Raw genomic sequence first — 14,785 nt, 5'->3', positions numbered from 1 at the left:
CATTTCACAGTTTCAGTGCTTCAGCTGTCTTCCTGGCCAGTTTAATGTAAGCTATCCCAGAAATGATACGTTTACAACACTTGTATAGCAATTAACTGTTCCAGTGTGCAGAATTCTGAATGACCTATAACAATTTTAAAATGATTAGCATGAAACAATCCAACAGAACAGCCAAACCAGTTTTATCTGTACAGCAGTTTCCAATAGCTAACTCAAATTTTGCTAATAACAACATGCAATAGACAACCATTCTCAGATTAAAAGGAACATATTCACTTAAGAGTAAGTTTAATAGTTCACCTGAAACTTTTTTCACAAACATATATGCATATGTACGCACATATATAGCATCATATTGATGTGTAACATACCTGCTTGTTATGATAGTAGCCTCAAGCTCAGTCTTTTTTTTTTTGGTGGTGACTCCATTTGATGTCTTCACAGATGACTTTGTTTTCACTATTGTAAAGTAAATTCAAAGTTAATTATAGGCGGAAATGCATTGCATGTAAGTACTGAAAAAATTCTAATACATGAAAATCAGCTATTGAAAACAGTATAGATGCTAAACTGGTAAAACTTTCACCATTTTCTATGTTTACCAGTTGATCATAAAATAAAATCAGTTAATAGAGGAGAAATTTAATATTCTTATCTCAAGTTAATATTCATTTACAGGGGAAGAAGTTGACTCTTATCAATCTATAGTAGATCTTTTTTAAAGCTTCCCAGGCTGGTTTTCAGTGTATGACCAGCCTGGGATAAACCATAAGGGGAGTTTAAAAGAAAAAAAAGAAAAATTACCAGTCTGTTTTTTCCCTTTCTCTACCAATTTATCCTCTCTGGGTTCCTCTGTCTGTTCACTGGCAGTCTGGATATCTATGCTTGAGTTTGCTGACTTGCTGGAAGTTCCTGACACAGTCACTAAAGAGGGAGATTCCTTTGCTGTGGTTTTTTTCAATGGTTTTGTTTTGATCTGCACACTTGAGGTTACTGTGAGCACTTTAGGTCTGGCACCTGCAATTTTTCCTTCATGGTTCTTCAGTCCTTTGCCACTTCCTAAATTTTTTTGTCCACTTGCTGGTGATGTTTTTTCTATATCTGGCTTGGTAAGCATGCTTTCATCCTTCACATTGCCATTATTTTCTGTTTTGGTCTTTATAACAGCTCTAGCCTTTGGCGAAGCAGCTTTTTCCCCAGGTTTTGAATCCTTAGTAATCTTGGAAACTACTTTTTTGCCATCTTTCCCCTTTACATCCTCATGCTTTGAAGTCTTGTTAACAGTGTTTCTATTCGTGCTTGATGTATGTCCAGATGCTCCTAATCCATCAGATTTCATTTTATCCTGATTAGTGGATGAATCTTCTGAGCAATCTTTCTTGCTGTGTTCTATCCAGGAAGTATTCCTTACACCAACAGATTCAGTAATAGATTTGTTTAGCTAGAAAAAAAAAAGCATCACAAAAAAACAGAACAAAAAGACATTTATAACACCAAACTACCCATAACCTTCCATTTACGAAACATAGCTACTTTTTAAAGTATTTGAATCTAAAGAAACAAGATTCAGCACAGAAAAAAATTTAAAAAACATACTATATTTTAGCTCAGATTGCTGGCTTTCAAATATATAAAAGTACCAGAGGTAACTAGAGTAAATCTCATGTGAATACTGCTCTATATAAAGGATATAGCAATACCTAAGCAGAGTTTCATTTTAACTTTTGACACATTACTCTGTATTATTTATTTACATTATTAGTGTCTGCTGAAGTAAGAAAACTTTTTCTGAGTTATATGTGCATATTTTCTGAAGAGGAATAAAGACTACGAAATATTACAAACATAAAAACAAAAATTCATTTATAATGCATGGGATGTTTTTAACCATTACCAACAGTGTGTTGGCTAGATAAGTGCCAACATTCATTCTCTCTGCCAGGTAAAGACATGTACTGATACATGGAGAATTAAGTGCATGAAATGGAATCTTTGTGATACCAGTGTCATTGCAATGTATCTAAGACTGTCAAATCATGTGAAACCCATACTGTTTTTCTACCAAATAGTAATGTAGTTTTCAGTGTACGTCTCAATAGAAGAGTTGAGAGCACTAAAAAATATTTTTTCAGGGCAGAGAGTGTAACAGACTCAGTGCTGTGGTGGCTTGCGATAATAGCAAAGATTCATTAGCTCAGTAGCAAACCATTTGCTCTGGGAAACAGATTGGTTGCATTACATAGCAACAGGGGAATGTGAGATTCTGAACACAAATTCCTGTCTTTTATTTGAGCTTATCTGTTTGAAAATGTAGCAGAGCATAGGCTGAGTCCTAAGATGTTTCCAGTAATGGACATTACTGATTCTGCAGAAATAACAGTTCACCAAAAAAATATTAATTTTTCAAAAGCAAGTTCCATTAAATAATATGACAAATTAATATTAAATTTAAAACAGATTATGAAAATAGTTTTATTTGCAAGCTTCTGAGTATTTTTAATGTTTGGATATAAATGTTTACCTGAGAACTAGTGAATACAGGTTTTTTACCAAGTCTTCGGTCGTCACCCTTGTCAAATGCTGCTGTTAAAGGAACAAGCAGTTTCTTTACTATTTAGCACGAAAGAAGGGAGATAGAAAACAATCCAGCCTACTCAGTTCACACCATCTGAAATCAGAAAGCAGTTCTTTGGGTCCTGCAAGGGAAGGCTAATTGTCTTGACATGGCAAATGTTAAGTGGAAATCATGGTTTTATGTTCAGAACAAAAAATGTGGTATCTGTAATGAGGTCACATGGCCGTAAGCAAGTTGTTTAACTCTTCTGTCTCCCCATTTCCATAGTAAGACACACTTTTGTTTATCCAAGACTAGCTCACTTAAAGCTTGCAGTGCACTGAGACCTTTGAAATTGTATGCAATTTACAGAAAAGAGACGTTCGTATTTAAAGTACTAAAGACTTAAGTGATGTACTGTCATTTATAGAATATTTATACTATTTAAAGAAGAGATTAATTACATTAAATTACATTAGTTTTCAAAAGCAGTAAAGTAAAAATATCTACATGTACACATAAGATCATAGTGCCTCTTTAGCTAGCATGTAGCATAATGTCATGAGAGTTATCCCTGTGATTGTCATGTGGAATTTTCAGGCTTTTTTTTTTTTTTTTTTGACTGGTCTACTCTGGGAGGGAAGCATTTTTCAATAAAGCCTTTAAATCAATTGCGTTTGTTGAATACAAAAAGGATATTTATAGACACTGTACAGACCCAGAATCGATAAGGTTTCATTCTTGTTTGTATTAATGTTTGAGCTGAAAAAAGAATGTGCAAAAAATGTATTAAAAATTTAAGCATTCAGTGCCTCATATTCTGACATAAGATTTATACAGACAAAAAATGTGTCCATGTGTAACACGCAAGAATTCTAATGAATTCTTATTGAAGATACTAAAAATAATTTTTATACAGGTCTGTAAAAATCACACAAAAGGTATGCTGAAAATGGCACCCCAGAGATCTAATCCTTTTTCTAGCAATGACTCTGCACATTAATACATACCAATATATTAAGACAAAATCCATATAAACTTATGCCTAAGAAAACACAAGACGTTGTGAATAAAAAACCCCACAATATCATCTGTCTTCTTTTGGCATCTTTCCTCCTCTATTATAGCCGCCTAATTCTATATAGGTTAAATCCCTTAAAGATAAACCACTACCACAAATCTTTAAGATGAAAGTTGATTTAAGTTATCCTAGACATTTTTCACCTGACGATTAAAATTTGTCTACCAGTATTGTGTGATCACTTTGCTTGTTATTAAAAACAGATAATTTATGCAATCATTTCAGCCTGTTTACATACAAAGTGTATGCTAGCTCTGACTCATAATTTAATCTAAAAGAAAACAAAACAATTTCTGGCAAGATGGAGTTTGGACAACTAACGCACACCTAAGTCTTAAATATTTTTTTGTATTGAAAGCACTAGTGCAAAGCAGCCTAAACATTATTTACGGTAAGGACACGATCATCCTAAAAAGTAAGACACCCCCAAACAAAAAAACACACTCTTGTTTCTAAAGCCAGCTCCTCAGCTTCTGAAGGATTTTATAATCCCGAAAGAAATCATAAACCTGTTTCATACAATAGCAGTGAGATGTTATTTCACTACATCCCTAAATCATGCATAGAAAGACAGTCACTGCATCTTTCTCTTGGCATGTAACACTAGAACAAAATTTTCATCTACCTATATACGTAAACAAATTTTTAACTATCATATCCTAGCTACTAATGTCTTTAACAAAAACACCAAAATGTTTATTTCTCCTTTGAATCAAAGTGATTTGATTTTAGAGAAGTCTTCAATGCATTCTTTTCTTTTGTAACACTGTACTGTCAAATCTAATATTCAACCATAACCTGAACTCCATCATCAGTTCTGCACCCTCAGAATACTTATGTACTTCAAAACAAAGAAACGTTCAGAACAAAAACTCCTTTTTGTTGGAAGTGCTGCCTGTTAAAATTTTGAGAGAACGCTGTGCAGCTCCTGAGGGGCTCTCTGCAGTAGCATACACATTATCACAATACCAATCAACTGTGAAGTCAAGCTATCTGCATTTACTCACAGTGCACGAGATAAGCATTCTGCAAGAGACAAGCAATATTTATACATTATGTAGGAAATGGTAAAGGACAGAAACTGAATTCACAGAACGGATAATCTGCTTTGTGCAAATTTAATTCATCCACAGTGCTTATCTCCTTAAAAATGAGACAGATAAGGTTTTTAATCCTACTGCAGTATTTTCAATAACGTAGAATAACTGTAAATACAAATAGAATCAATCTCTACATGGTTTTCGTTCCTATTATATACACCCCTAAAAAGAAAAGCAGGGGAGACTTTTCACAGAAAATGACTTACTGATTTCCACGTTTGAAACTAGCTAAGCATGCTGTCATGCTTCTATTCTAAAACACCCCTTCAAAAACCTAGAGCATCACAATTTTGCTTTTATTTGTATCTGGCTCCACAATACCACCTATATTTTCTCTACTAAACAGATTGCTAAAAAATTCTAAAGCCATTCAACAGCAGACATACCTGCTTGTATTTTCTGTTGATGTTCTGGCCTCACCAGCTTCCAGCTTTCTGTGTGACGAACAGCATAAAAAGACTGAACCAGGAAGACCCAGAGCTTATCACGCAGAGCCTGGATCTTGCACGTAAAACCCTGTGTTCAAGTAACAAATCAGCAGCTGGCGAGGGGCATATTGTCATAGCAACCAGTCATTATTCCTTTCAGAATCTACTTACTCCCTAAGCTAGATCAATGATGTCATCACTTATATTTTATAATGGCCTGGTAGATGGAGATGCTGTTTTTGAAGGATTATTGCCCACCACAGTAATTTTTACAATAATTTAAAACCAAGTCACTTGAAGGCATACTACAGCACTAAAAAGCACCACACTGCTTTTTTTTTTCTTCCCCCCCCTTTTTTTTTTTTTAAATGAAACCCATAATAGCTTTTTACTGTCAGCTGTGTCACAACAAGGTCAAATACTCTAGGGAAAAATAATGTATCTGATTAAATTTTCATTTCTTTTACCAAGAAGATCTACAATAGTACCAGACTGCAGTAATTCAGTTTGTATTTATTTTTCTTTCTTTGCTTGTAGCATCATTCTGGATTTTAATCAGTATGTCACGTTATTAATGAATTATCCCCAGCATTTCAGTCAACCGCAGCTTAAATATTACTAGATTATGCAGATATACATGGTATGTTACACACATGGAGACTGACACCTCCCCCCAGTCCAAAAAACACACACTAGATAAAGAGGCAGTCCTTGCTTCAGAGGACAGTCTTGAACAAAACCAAATGTAGCTGTGACTTTTACAAAAAGAGGGGAAAAGATACATGGAGCAAAAGAGAATAAGCGGGCTTCCCCTGCAAGCTTAAGGTAATGCACCATTTTGATACATCACAAATTTAAAGTGATAGTGAAGATCAACAGAGCAGCGGTGCCCATGGGACTTACATTTTCAGTAATACACAATAGTTTTCTTATTGCCATAGACAGGGTTCCTCTTTAAAGGAAAAAAGTGTTAATATCCTGTAAAGAAATGCCAACATTTTCTGCATTTCCAACAGGACCTTGGATTTATGCAGATGCTTTTCTGTGTGACCCCAGTTGCAGGACTCCGCCACCAGAGCTCAAACCACATCATCTGATTTGAACCATTACATGAAACAATATCAGAATAGTTTTTCCTACAGACATTGCACATTGAAAAACCTACCATTTCCTTCACATTTGTGGAGTCCAACAACGTATCCACAGCTACAAGAAGAAAGCAGCTATTTTCGTTATTAATATTTTTTTCAATTGCATTAAAAATTAGTTCTAGAAGGTCAGGTTTGCTGCTCATTGCCTGCGCCTGAGGAAACAACAAAAGGCAGCCATTTAAAATAAAAAAGTGTATTTTGTATGCAAAAGCATTACTGAGCAGAGAGGATCTGCTATCGCGCTGTGCAGGAGGCATTCCAAAGCTGAGCATCTTCCTTTGTATCCATTCCATAATGCCACCCCCCTCCAGGCCTCCTGCAAATCATCCTGAGGCCTCTCACTAACCCGAATTATTGGAACAAACACACTGTGATGAATTTACAGCCACATAAAGACAAAATGTTTTAACATCTCCCTATTTATTTCTTTTTAAGCCTCTATACATGCTAAAAAAAACCCTGTCACTGGAGAAAACCAGCTAGGTGACTAGATATGTTCTCACCAGGACCTGCAGCATTGCCACCTTCCTGCAATTTGCAACAAAAATCAGAAGTTTGAGTATACTGCTAATACTTCATCTTAGAAGTACATGCTGTTCTAGGGGTCCGAAAGCTTTTCTGAAGCTTATGCATATACTTATCTCTTGCCAACACACAAACTGTCACACTAAGTTCATTGGAACTTTTGCTTAACTGAGGCACATAACCTGAATGCAGTATCAACCCTGTGTATCAAAGTAACGTGCTTTAAAACAACACTGAAAACAACCACTCCAGCCCCCAAAAAGACTTAGCACTGCCTAATGGGTTTTTTTTTTTATTTTTTCTATAAAATTGTAGTTTAGAGCAAAAGTTAAAACTGTTTTCATTATTTAGCAGACTGAACTATCCAAAGTGTGATATAATTCAATTTATTTGGAGGCATACAATAACTTGAGGGCACTTTTACCTGCAACAAAATGGAGAAGCCTTCACTTTGTACTACATGTAGGAAATTTGCCACAATAAATGTTACGCATTCTTCTTGTAGCCTGGATGCCAAGGCCACAGCTGTCTCTGTCCATTTCACTTGGGGAAGACTATTGATCAGCCGATCACTCTCCATCAAAAGGAAAGCAGCATTCTTGTGGTTCTTAAAATAAAAACAGAAATTAGCCTGTTGCCAAGTAATCACCTAAAGAATTGCTGCTTGTAAAGCAGCTTCTGTTACTGAAGACTTACTCATGTATTAATTTCCCTTCTTTAAACAAATTCAGGTTTTGATAATTCCAAACATTATACCCACCTTTGAAACTAAAGCAGAAAATGAAAAATCTACTGCTTCTGTTTTGCTTGCTGAGGTTAGGCAGTAAAGTTTTCAGTATCTTTTATTGTATTTTTTCAACTGTGTATCATTACATACTGCAGTCCTGAACTAAGGCGAATGTTCGCTGAAGAAAACTGAATAGAGAAAAATCTTTTATGTAAACAGGTAAGTGAAAGTTTTAGGTGAGTGTGGCTGGCCTAGTATTTGGGATACATAAATACCCAAGCATTTTAATATTTATGAATCCTTTTGCTTTATTTAAAAGGAGTCAGACATCAAATATTTGTCTTCCCGGATGGGAGTTTTAACTGAATGTACCCTCTTTGTTGTCTAACGTTTCTCTAAGAAATGTTACTGTTATGTTTATAGTTACATTTAAAACAAGCAAACAGATCTGCTAATATCTATTCCCCTGGTCTGTGCCTTTGGTTCTTTCGTGCACTGCGTCAGCACGGTACCTGAGGGCAACTCCTCCTGGCTAACATATAACTTAAAAAGAACTTGCTATTTATTGTTATCCACATTAGAATGGAACGAAAGCTCTACTCAACATGACCTAGCAGGTCACTGATAAATTATGCAGTAAGATCAGTGACACTGGAGAAGGCAACAATTCAGATAAATATTTGACACAAAACCCCCTACTGTAAATTCAAACTATAATCATGTTTGTCCCATGCAAAGTATAAAGCAGGGAGGATTTTCTTCATGCGTACTACAGTTAAAACAAAATGTGGCCAGCCATGGTTCAACTATACTTTTTTATTATTTTACTCATCTGTGGGCAAAACCAGTTTACCATGCAGATAAGGTAAATTAAGGATTAAGTATATGCTTATGGTTTGATCCTGCTCCCACTGGACTCAATTACAAGCTTTGTGAATTGTCCAGAATTCAGTCCCTGCTCACAAGGCAATAAGCATTTACTCCCATTAGACACTTCCAGTGAAATATAAAATTCCTTCATTGACTTCTAATTAAATCAGCACTTCGTAGGAGTGGCTCTAACTGAATTTTACTTCTCTTGTTATATATTTTTCCTAAGCATTCTAAAGTGGAGTCCACTTATCTAAAAAACCGGTAATCTTCTTGCATGTAGTTGAGACATCAGGGATAAGTACCTAAACAGTGTTTTAAACTGCACTCCCATTTTCATGTTTCTGTGTTCATCATTGTGGCTTCCCAGAGATTTTCCGATCAGCAATCTCCTTTTCTTTGTACCTTTTCTTCCTCTAAATGGCTGCCCCACATTAACTAGGTTTTACATTTCCAAGATTGGTAAATGAAAAGATCAGGAGAGTCATACTGTTTAACTGGGTGTAACTGTTAAAAAGTTTTACAGCAGAGAACTGCAGCAGCAAAGAGGATAGTAAAACAGTAGCCCCTGCAAAATTAATATCAGACCTTTTCTTCTCTCTCCCTCAAGCAGCCTTAAGCAATTTTGCAGCTTGTGAAAAATTCCATTGTGAATTCCACAAGTTTTTGGACTGGGTGTCTTAACTGCTCTGAGTTACATGGTCACTCGCCAGAACAGTTCTGTGGGCAGAAGAGGCTTATGCTTTATCTTTTAATTTTGCAATTCGAAAAGGTTTCTAGGCTTCCACTGAATACCAGCGAATCTTGCAAAGACACACCAACACAAATTTTAAATCAGTAGAATGGGAACCAAAACACACTTTAGTCCGGACTGCAAAAATCTTCCAGAGAAGCTGGGTACACAGCTGGAGTAGTACAAAGAACCACGGTGCCATGGCAGTTCTGCAAATACTGGTAGCTTAAAGATAGCACACGTTATTTCAGCACAAACTGTAACCACAGCATCTTCATATATTATAACAGGCACAGAGGGGAACGAAGGCCTAAAGTGGCTTAGGTTTACCTTTAAGCTGTCCTGATAATGTTGCACAAGGGTGCCTGGAGAGGAGCCTAGAACTGTGCCTACCTACACTCTTGGCTACAGTACACACCTGACCTAGTTTGGAGATGGGTGGGGGTATAACTACAAACACCTGCAGATCAGAATGAATTGATCTATAATCCCGAAAGTGTTACTTAAAACTTCTCAAATATTTATACAACGTGTCATACGAATATGTACATATTCTAGGAACAACCAAGTATACTGATCCAATATAACAGCAGAATACCTAGTATCTGAAGAGCTATAGCTACTATCTTTATTCTGTTAGAAATTATGCGTTATGGCAGAAGGACTGTTCAGGTTTTATAACTGTGGATACTCTCAAGCTTCCTGTGGTACAGCCACATAGCTCTGAAATCTCTTGTTTTTGAGTCTTTCACCTGAATATGCAGTAGCAGCCGCCACTCACAGCTGACCTGCTGGCCTCAGCACTTGATGGGGTAAGTACTCCATCAAAGAAGTGCCTGAGAAAAAACAGGGGCAGTTCTTGGCCAGAACCATTTAAGAGTGAATCTCTTGAACCAGGGGTATGTTTAGCAGTGTGGGTAGCCATATCCGAGCTATTCAGCTTAGATAACAACGATAAGAGAGACATGGGGACAAGGACTTCAGCATGAGATATGAGAGACATCACGTAGTTAGCTGTCTGGTGTGTGCTACAACCAATATCATCCTATGAACGTTACCCAAGCTAGTTAGATTACACTTTGTGCATGCCAATCCACATTACAGCCACATACACATACGGTCCTGCTTGGCAGCAGCTATACAGGTTCACCTTTAGCTCCTTACGTACTCTTCATATCTCTGTTACAATTCAGTGCATTTAGTGGATCAAATTCCCGATAACAGGTCTAGTTCAAATCAGTTACTTTAAGTCAGCTCTGAGTGTAGCTTTATACAGAACACAGTTAGAAAGTACTTAAGTTTAGGCAGATCTAAATTGGAACAATGTAAGCATGTGCCACAAAAAACAAATGCTGAGCTTTGAGGGGACCAATTCAGTACTGTTACCTGAGAAGCAGAAGATGTGTACTATACTGTTAACTTTATTTTTGAAAAGTTAGTTTGCCTGTAAACAAATGGCTTATGATCACTGATAGCCAGTTAACAATGACACCTGCACATCAAAATCTGTTTTTAAGTTGTTATTTTAATGGGAACTTTTACATAGTATAAGTGTACTAGAGATTTAAAATACTATATTTATTAACTCTTAAATTACATTGTACTGCTAAATAAGGAAAAAATTTACACTACTGTACTTTTCATATAAAGCACACTATATACTACTTACCAAGGAGTTAATCAACATAACAAGACAGTTGTTTTGAAGTTCAGTAGGTAAACTGGCAAAGCTTCTCTCTGACAAACATTTTGCAAAATGTTTTCCTACCCATCTGTTGAAAAGAGAGCCTTTCTTAGGTAAGGAAGATGAAAAATGTTCTGTCTTCACTTGTTAACATAAATGATACCTCTAAAGTATTGTGAAGAAAAAAATGTTTACAATGTGAACATTTTACATGCCAAAATAAACCCAATCTTGCAAAATAAAAAAATTTCAACAGAAAGCAGAGAAATGAAAAACATAAATATAATTTATTTTACTTACTTCAGGCAAGCAGCATATAGGTTTTCCACTCCTAATGAATGAGCAATAGCCATGCATTCTAGTACAGGTTGCTGTTTTCCAGGAACAGGCTAGAGTTATTAGCAAATTATCACAATTATTGTACATTCTGACTTACAGAAGCTGTACAGAAGTACAAAATCTTCAGTTCAAACAGAAGTACTGTTAGCTACCATGGTATCTAAGCTTGTTTGCCTTCATGCAGAATAGGGAGGTCATCTGCTTCCACACATGTCAATAAAGTAGCATTCAGCCTAGTGAGCCTATGCTCAGCTCTAAGCAGTTGTTATTAAACTAGTTTTAATTGAACAGAAATATTTTCTAACTATATGCCCATGAAATGTGATATGCAAATATATAGAATATTTCCATATTCTATTAAGAACAATTGCATATATGTATTTAAATTATACTCTAATATATTGAATTAATCTTGTGGAATACTGCTTTTCATCAGTTCTCGTTTACAGGTTTGTATACATAGGTGGATGATACAACAGGCCTCCCTCCCATCATCAGTCCCAGTGAATTTAGCAGATTTACACTTAAGAATAGGGTCTGTTGACTTAACAACTGTGTGCTCAATGTGTTAGCTTAAGTATCATGTCAGTATGATGTATAAGTAATAGAATGAAAATTTGTCTTAGGGTTTTCGGCTCACTAAGTAGCATGAGAACTGACATACCTTTTGGAAAAAATTGCAGTAATCTCTTTTCAAAATGTAGATAGCTACTTCTTTCAGCCCATCTAGCCCATACATATCTGCAATGCCCAACATGCGACTAAAGAGAAAGAGGTACAACAGGAATCAAAAATCATTTTGATATATGTATTTTGCTTACAAGACAATTTACATGCTAATTTCACCTCTTTGTTCAGTCAGGATTTACTGCAGAAACAGACTGATAACCAAGCGTGAAACTTGCCAGAGAATGATCTTCCAACAGAAACATGTATTGACCTAATAACAATCTCCCAAACACCGAGTTCAGTCTATATAATAAGCCTCAGCCACTGGCTGAGAAACTGTTTAGAAAACTCTCAGTTTCTCTGTTCTAAAGGTAGCAAGTGAAAAAGATAATGGTGCCAGCAGAGTTTTGGCATTTTGTAGTTTTTCTCCAAGGATTACGTAAAATGCTATTGATGACATCATACCTGAGAATTATGTCCCTTCCAAATACTGAAAAGCACAGTAAGCACACTATTAATTCTTTTATATAATAATCAATATCATAGTTTTATTTTCTATATAAATTAATTACATAAATATTGACATTGGGGCATATTATAAACAATTCCATATTTTTATTCTAGATGGACAAACTTTGAACAATTTCTAGCATTAAGAAGTTGTAGTGCTTTAATGTTTAGCGGCAGAGTTCAACAGCTAATATATAAATGATTTCAGAGAATAATTCACACATTTCAGAACTTACTTCACTAATACAGAATTATGTATAAAACTGTGATTTAAAACTATCCCAGAAGAAAATGCCAACATTTAACATTGGTTGCTATATATCGTCTTTTATGGATCTAAGACTGCTTAGCCCTCACATCAACTCAAATTATTTAAAAATAAATTCCAAATATGTTATCACACATTGTCTATATTATTCTGAAACTAAAAGGAAGGTACATGCAAATTGGAAATTACTTTGGTATAAAACACCCTCCTGTTTTTCACTCTCCTCATATAATATTCCAGAAATGGCTGGCACACCTTTTCCAGTGGCTGCCAAATAAATAAGATTTCTTCAACAGCTTTATTTTTGGAATTTCCTCAAGTATGTTTAGGTGTAGTGATCATTATGTTTGACATCTCTGTCTTATTTATACCACATGAAGAATTTTCCTTTTGACTTTTAACCGAGAAAATACAGAACAAGAACAAACTACAATTAAAAAAAATAATAGAATTCGACATATACCCAACATCAACTTCGTCTGGGAAGTCCAGAATACCTCCGTATATAAAAAGCAAGATGACACTCATTTCTACATGGCTTATGCTGCAAAAAAAGAAAGAAAAAAAATACAAATAAAGACATGTCCAGAATAAACACACTACATTTCTTAGCCAAAGGAAGTTGGTCAAAAGGCTGACACATCGTCCAGCTGTTCTGTGAATGGAAGGTACATCATCTAAGAAAACTAAAGCTATTTTCAAGATTACTGCAATGTAAAAGTATCTAAATGGACTATATTTTGGGTGAATTTTGCTACTGAATAGTCTTGCTGAAACTTTGTAATACTTGAAATCTTTGAAAATAAGTCATAAGCAGACTAATACTAGCATCTAGATTATATACATTGATAATATGCAGAAAGGATTTTTTTCATCATCTCCAAGCTCTTCACTAGTAATAAGTCAATTATTAAGCAACTATATATTTAAAAATTGTTTTATAACAGTTATTTTTAATTCTTGATTTTACGATGTATTTAAGCTTTTCCCACAATAAAAATATATATAATAGTTTTATTACAACACAAGTAGGAATGTCACATCGCAAAATATTTAGAAAAGGTGTTTATGCCTACATTCAGATTAAGAAATATGGAATTCCTACACAGAGTAGTGTGTGCATCCTTGTATCACCCCAGCACCATAATGCAGAAAGGCACAGAATGTCTATTTTAAGTGGTGAATACGATCTCCTGAACAATACATTATTGTACTTCTATATGTATGTCTTTGTGTGCAATCTTCAGAACCCATAAGTGCTGTGTACATTAGTATAAATGGAATGTAGTCATGCAGATTGAGCTAAGACCATTTAAAACATCAGACATGTTTAAACAACAGATGTTGACTCCTAAAAACAAAAGGAAAAAACCCCCACTGCAACATGCTAAGAAGCAAAATCAGCACAATTGTCTCTCTGTATATTAGTGCACATGATAGCCATAAAATCAGCAAGAAGGAGTTTCCCCACAGTCTCCACAGCTGCTATCTTAAGCAGAATTTTCATTATTTCAGAATAAGCCATAGGTACTTAACTTATAAAAGAGTGTGGAAATCTGCACCAAGCAGAAAGCTGAACTCAAAAAACTAAACTTATGAATATGATTCTTAATAACAGAAATCATGAGACATTGGCATGAGAATATATTCATATAAAGATTAAGTACTTCTCAGGAGAAAGCCTCTACTGAAAAATAAGGATGAAAATTTCTTAGCCATATGGAAATCAATTATAGGGAAAGAAGTGTAAATACCAGAGTAATTGCTGACTATCAGCCTCTAAAATATACTAGGTATAGCATAAAAGCTAAGGAATCCATTAAAAGTGTATTATTTTATAAGGATTAGGAAGCCATAACCAGATCAACAGATAACCTTCCTGATTTTTCAGCAATATTATTACACTGACAGAAAACTAAAATTATGAAAATACGAGAAAGGACCACTTGGTCAAGCAATTTTATATTAACACAAAGCAATTATATTTTGCAGCACTGTAAGGTACACAGTTCTTTCTGAAGAAAGCTGAGTCAGCTAACATCATGCCTGAACAAAAAAGCTAACATGTACAAGTATCAGTACTAGTTTGCTTTTAAAGAAAATTTAATGTATTTCAATTGATTTTTCTGATACTGAAAAGAACCTG

The 14,785-nt window shown here is 35.2% G+C and overlaps 1 protein-coding gene across 7 annotated transcripts in view; it reads right to left on the bottom strand.

The window, feature by feature from the left end:
* BTBD8 (BTB domain containing 8) overlaps positions 1-14,785 on the bottom strand; it is a 44,283-nt gene that overhangs the window by 13,220 nt on the left and 16,278 nt on the right. For 6 of the 7 annotated variants that reach the window (XM_075424895.1, XM_075424897.1, XM_075424900.1 and 3 more), the window contains 10 exons: positions 13,103-13,183; positions 11,857-11,953; positions 11,154-11,242; positions 10,839-10,941; positions 7,264-7,446; positions 6,329-6,466; positions 5,122-5,251; positions 2,522-2,583; positions 805-1,441; positions 372-459 (listed from right to left, as the gene is read on the bottom strand). In XM_075424895.1, coding sequence (XP_075281010.1) covers positions 372-459; positions 805-1,441; positions 2,522-2,583; positions 5,122-5,251; positions 6,329-6,466; positions 7,264-7,446; positions 10,839-10,941; positions 11,154-11,242; positions 11,857-11,953; positions 13,103-13,183 — 1,608 coding nt within the window. The remainder of the gene's footprint in view (positions 1-371; positions 460-804; positions 1,442-2,521; positions 2,584-5,121; positions 5,252-6,328; positions 6,467-7,263; positions 7,447-10,838; positions 10,942-11,153; positions 11,243-11,856; positions 11,954-13,102; positions 13,184-14,785) is intronic. The other variant, XM_075424896.1, reaches the window with a different exon arrangement.

The sequence above is a fragment of the Opisthocomus hoazin genome, chromosome 6 (genome assembly GCF_030867145.1).
Source record: "Opisthocomus hoazin isolate bOpiHoa1 chromosome 6, bOpiHoa1.hap1, whole genome shotgun sequence".
In the NCBI taxonomy this organism is placed as follows: Eukaryota; Metazoa; Chordata; class Aves; order Opisthocomiformes; family Opisthocomidae; genus Opisthocomus; species Opisthocomus hoazin.
The sequence above is the reverse complement of the archived record's forward strand: the minus strand, read 5'-3'. Positions and strand labels throughout refer to the sequence as shown.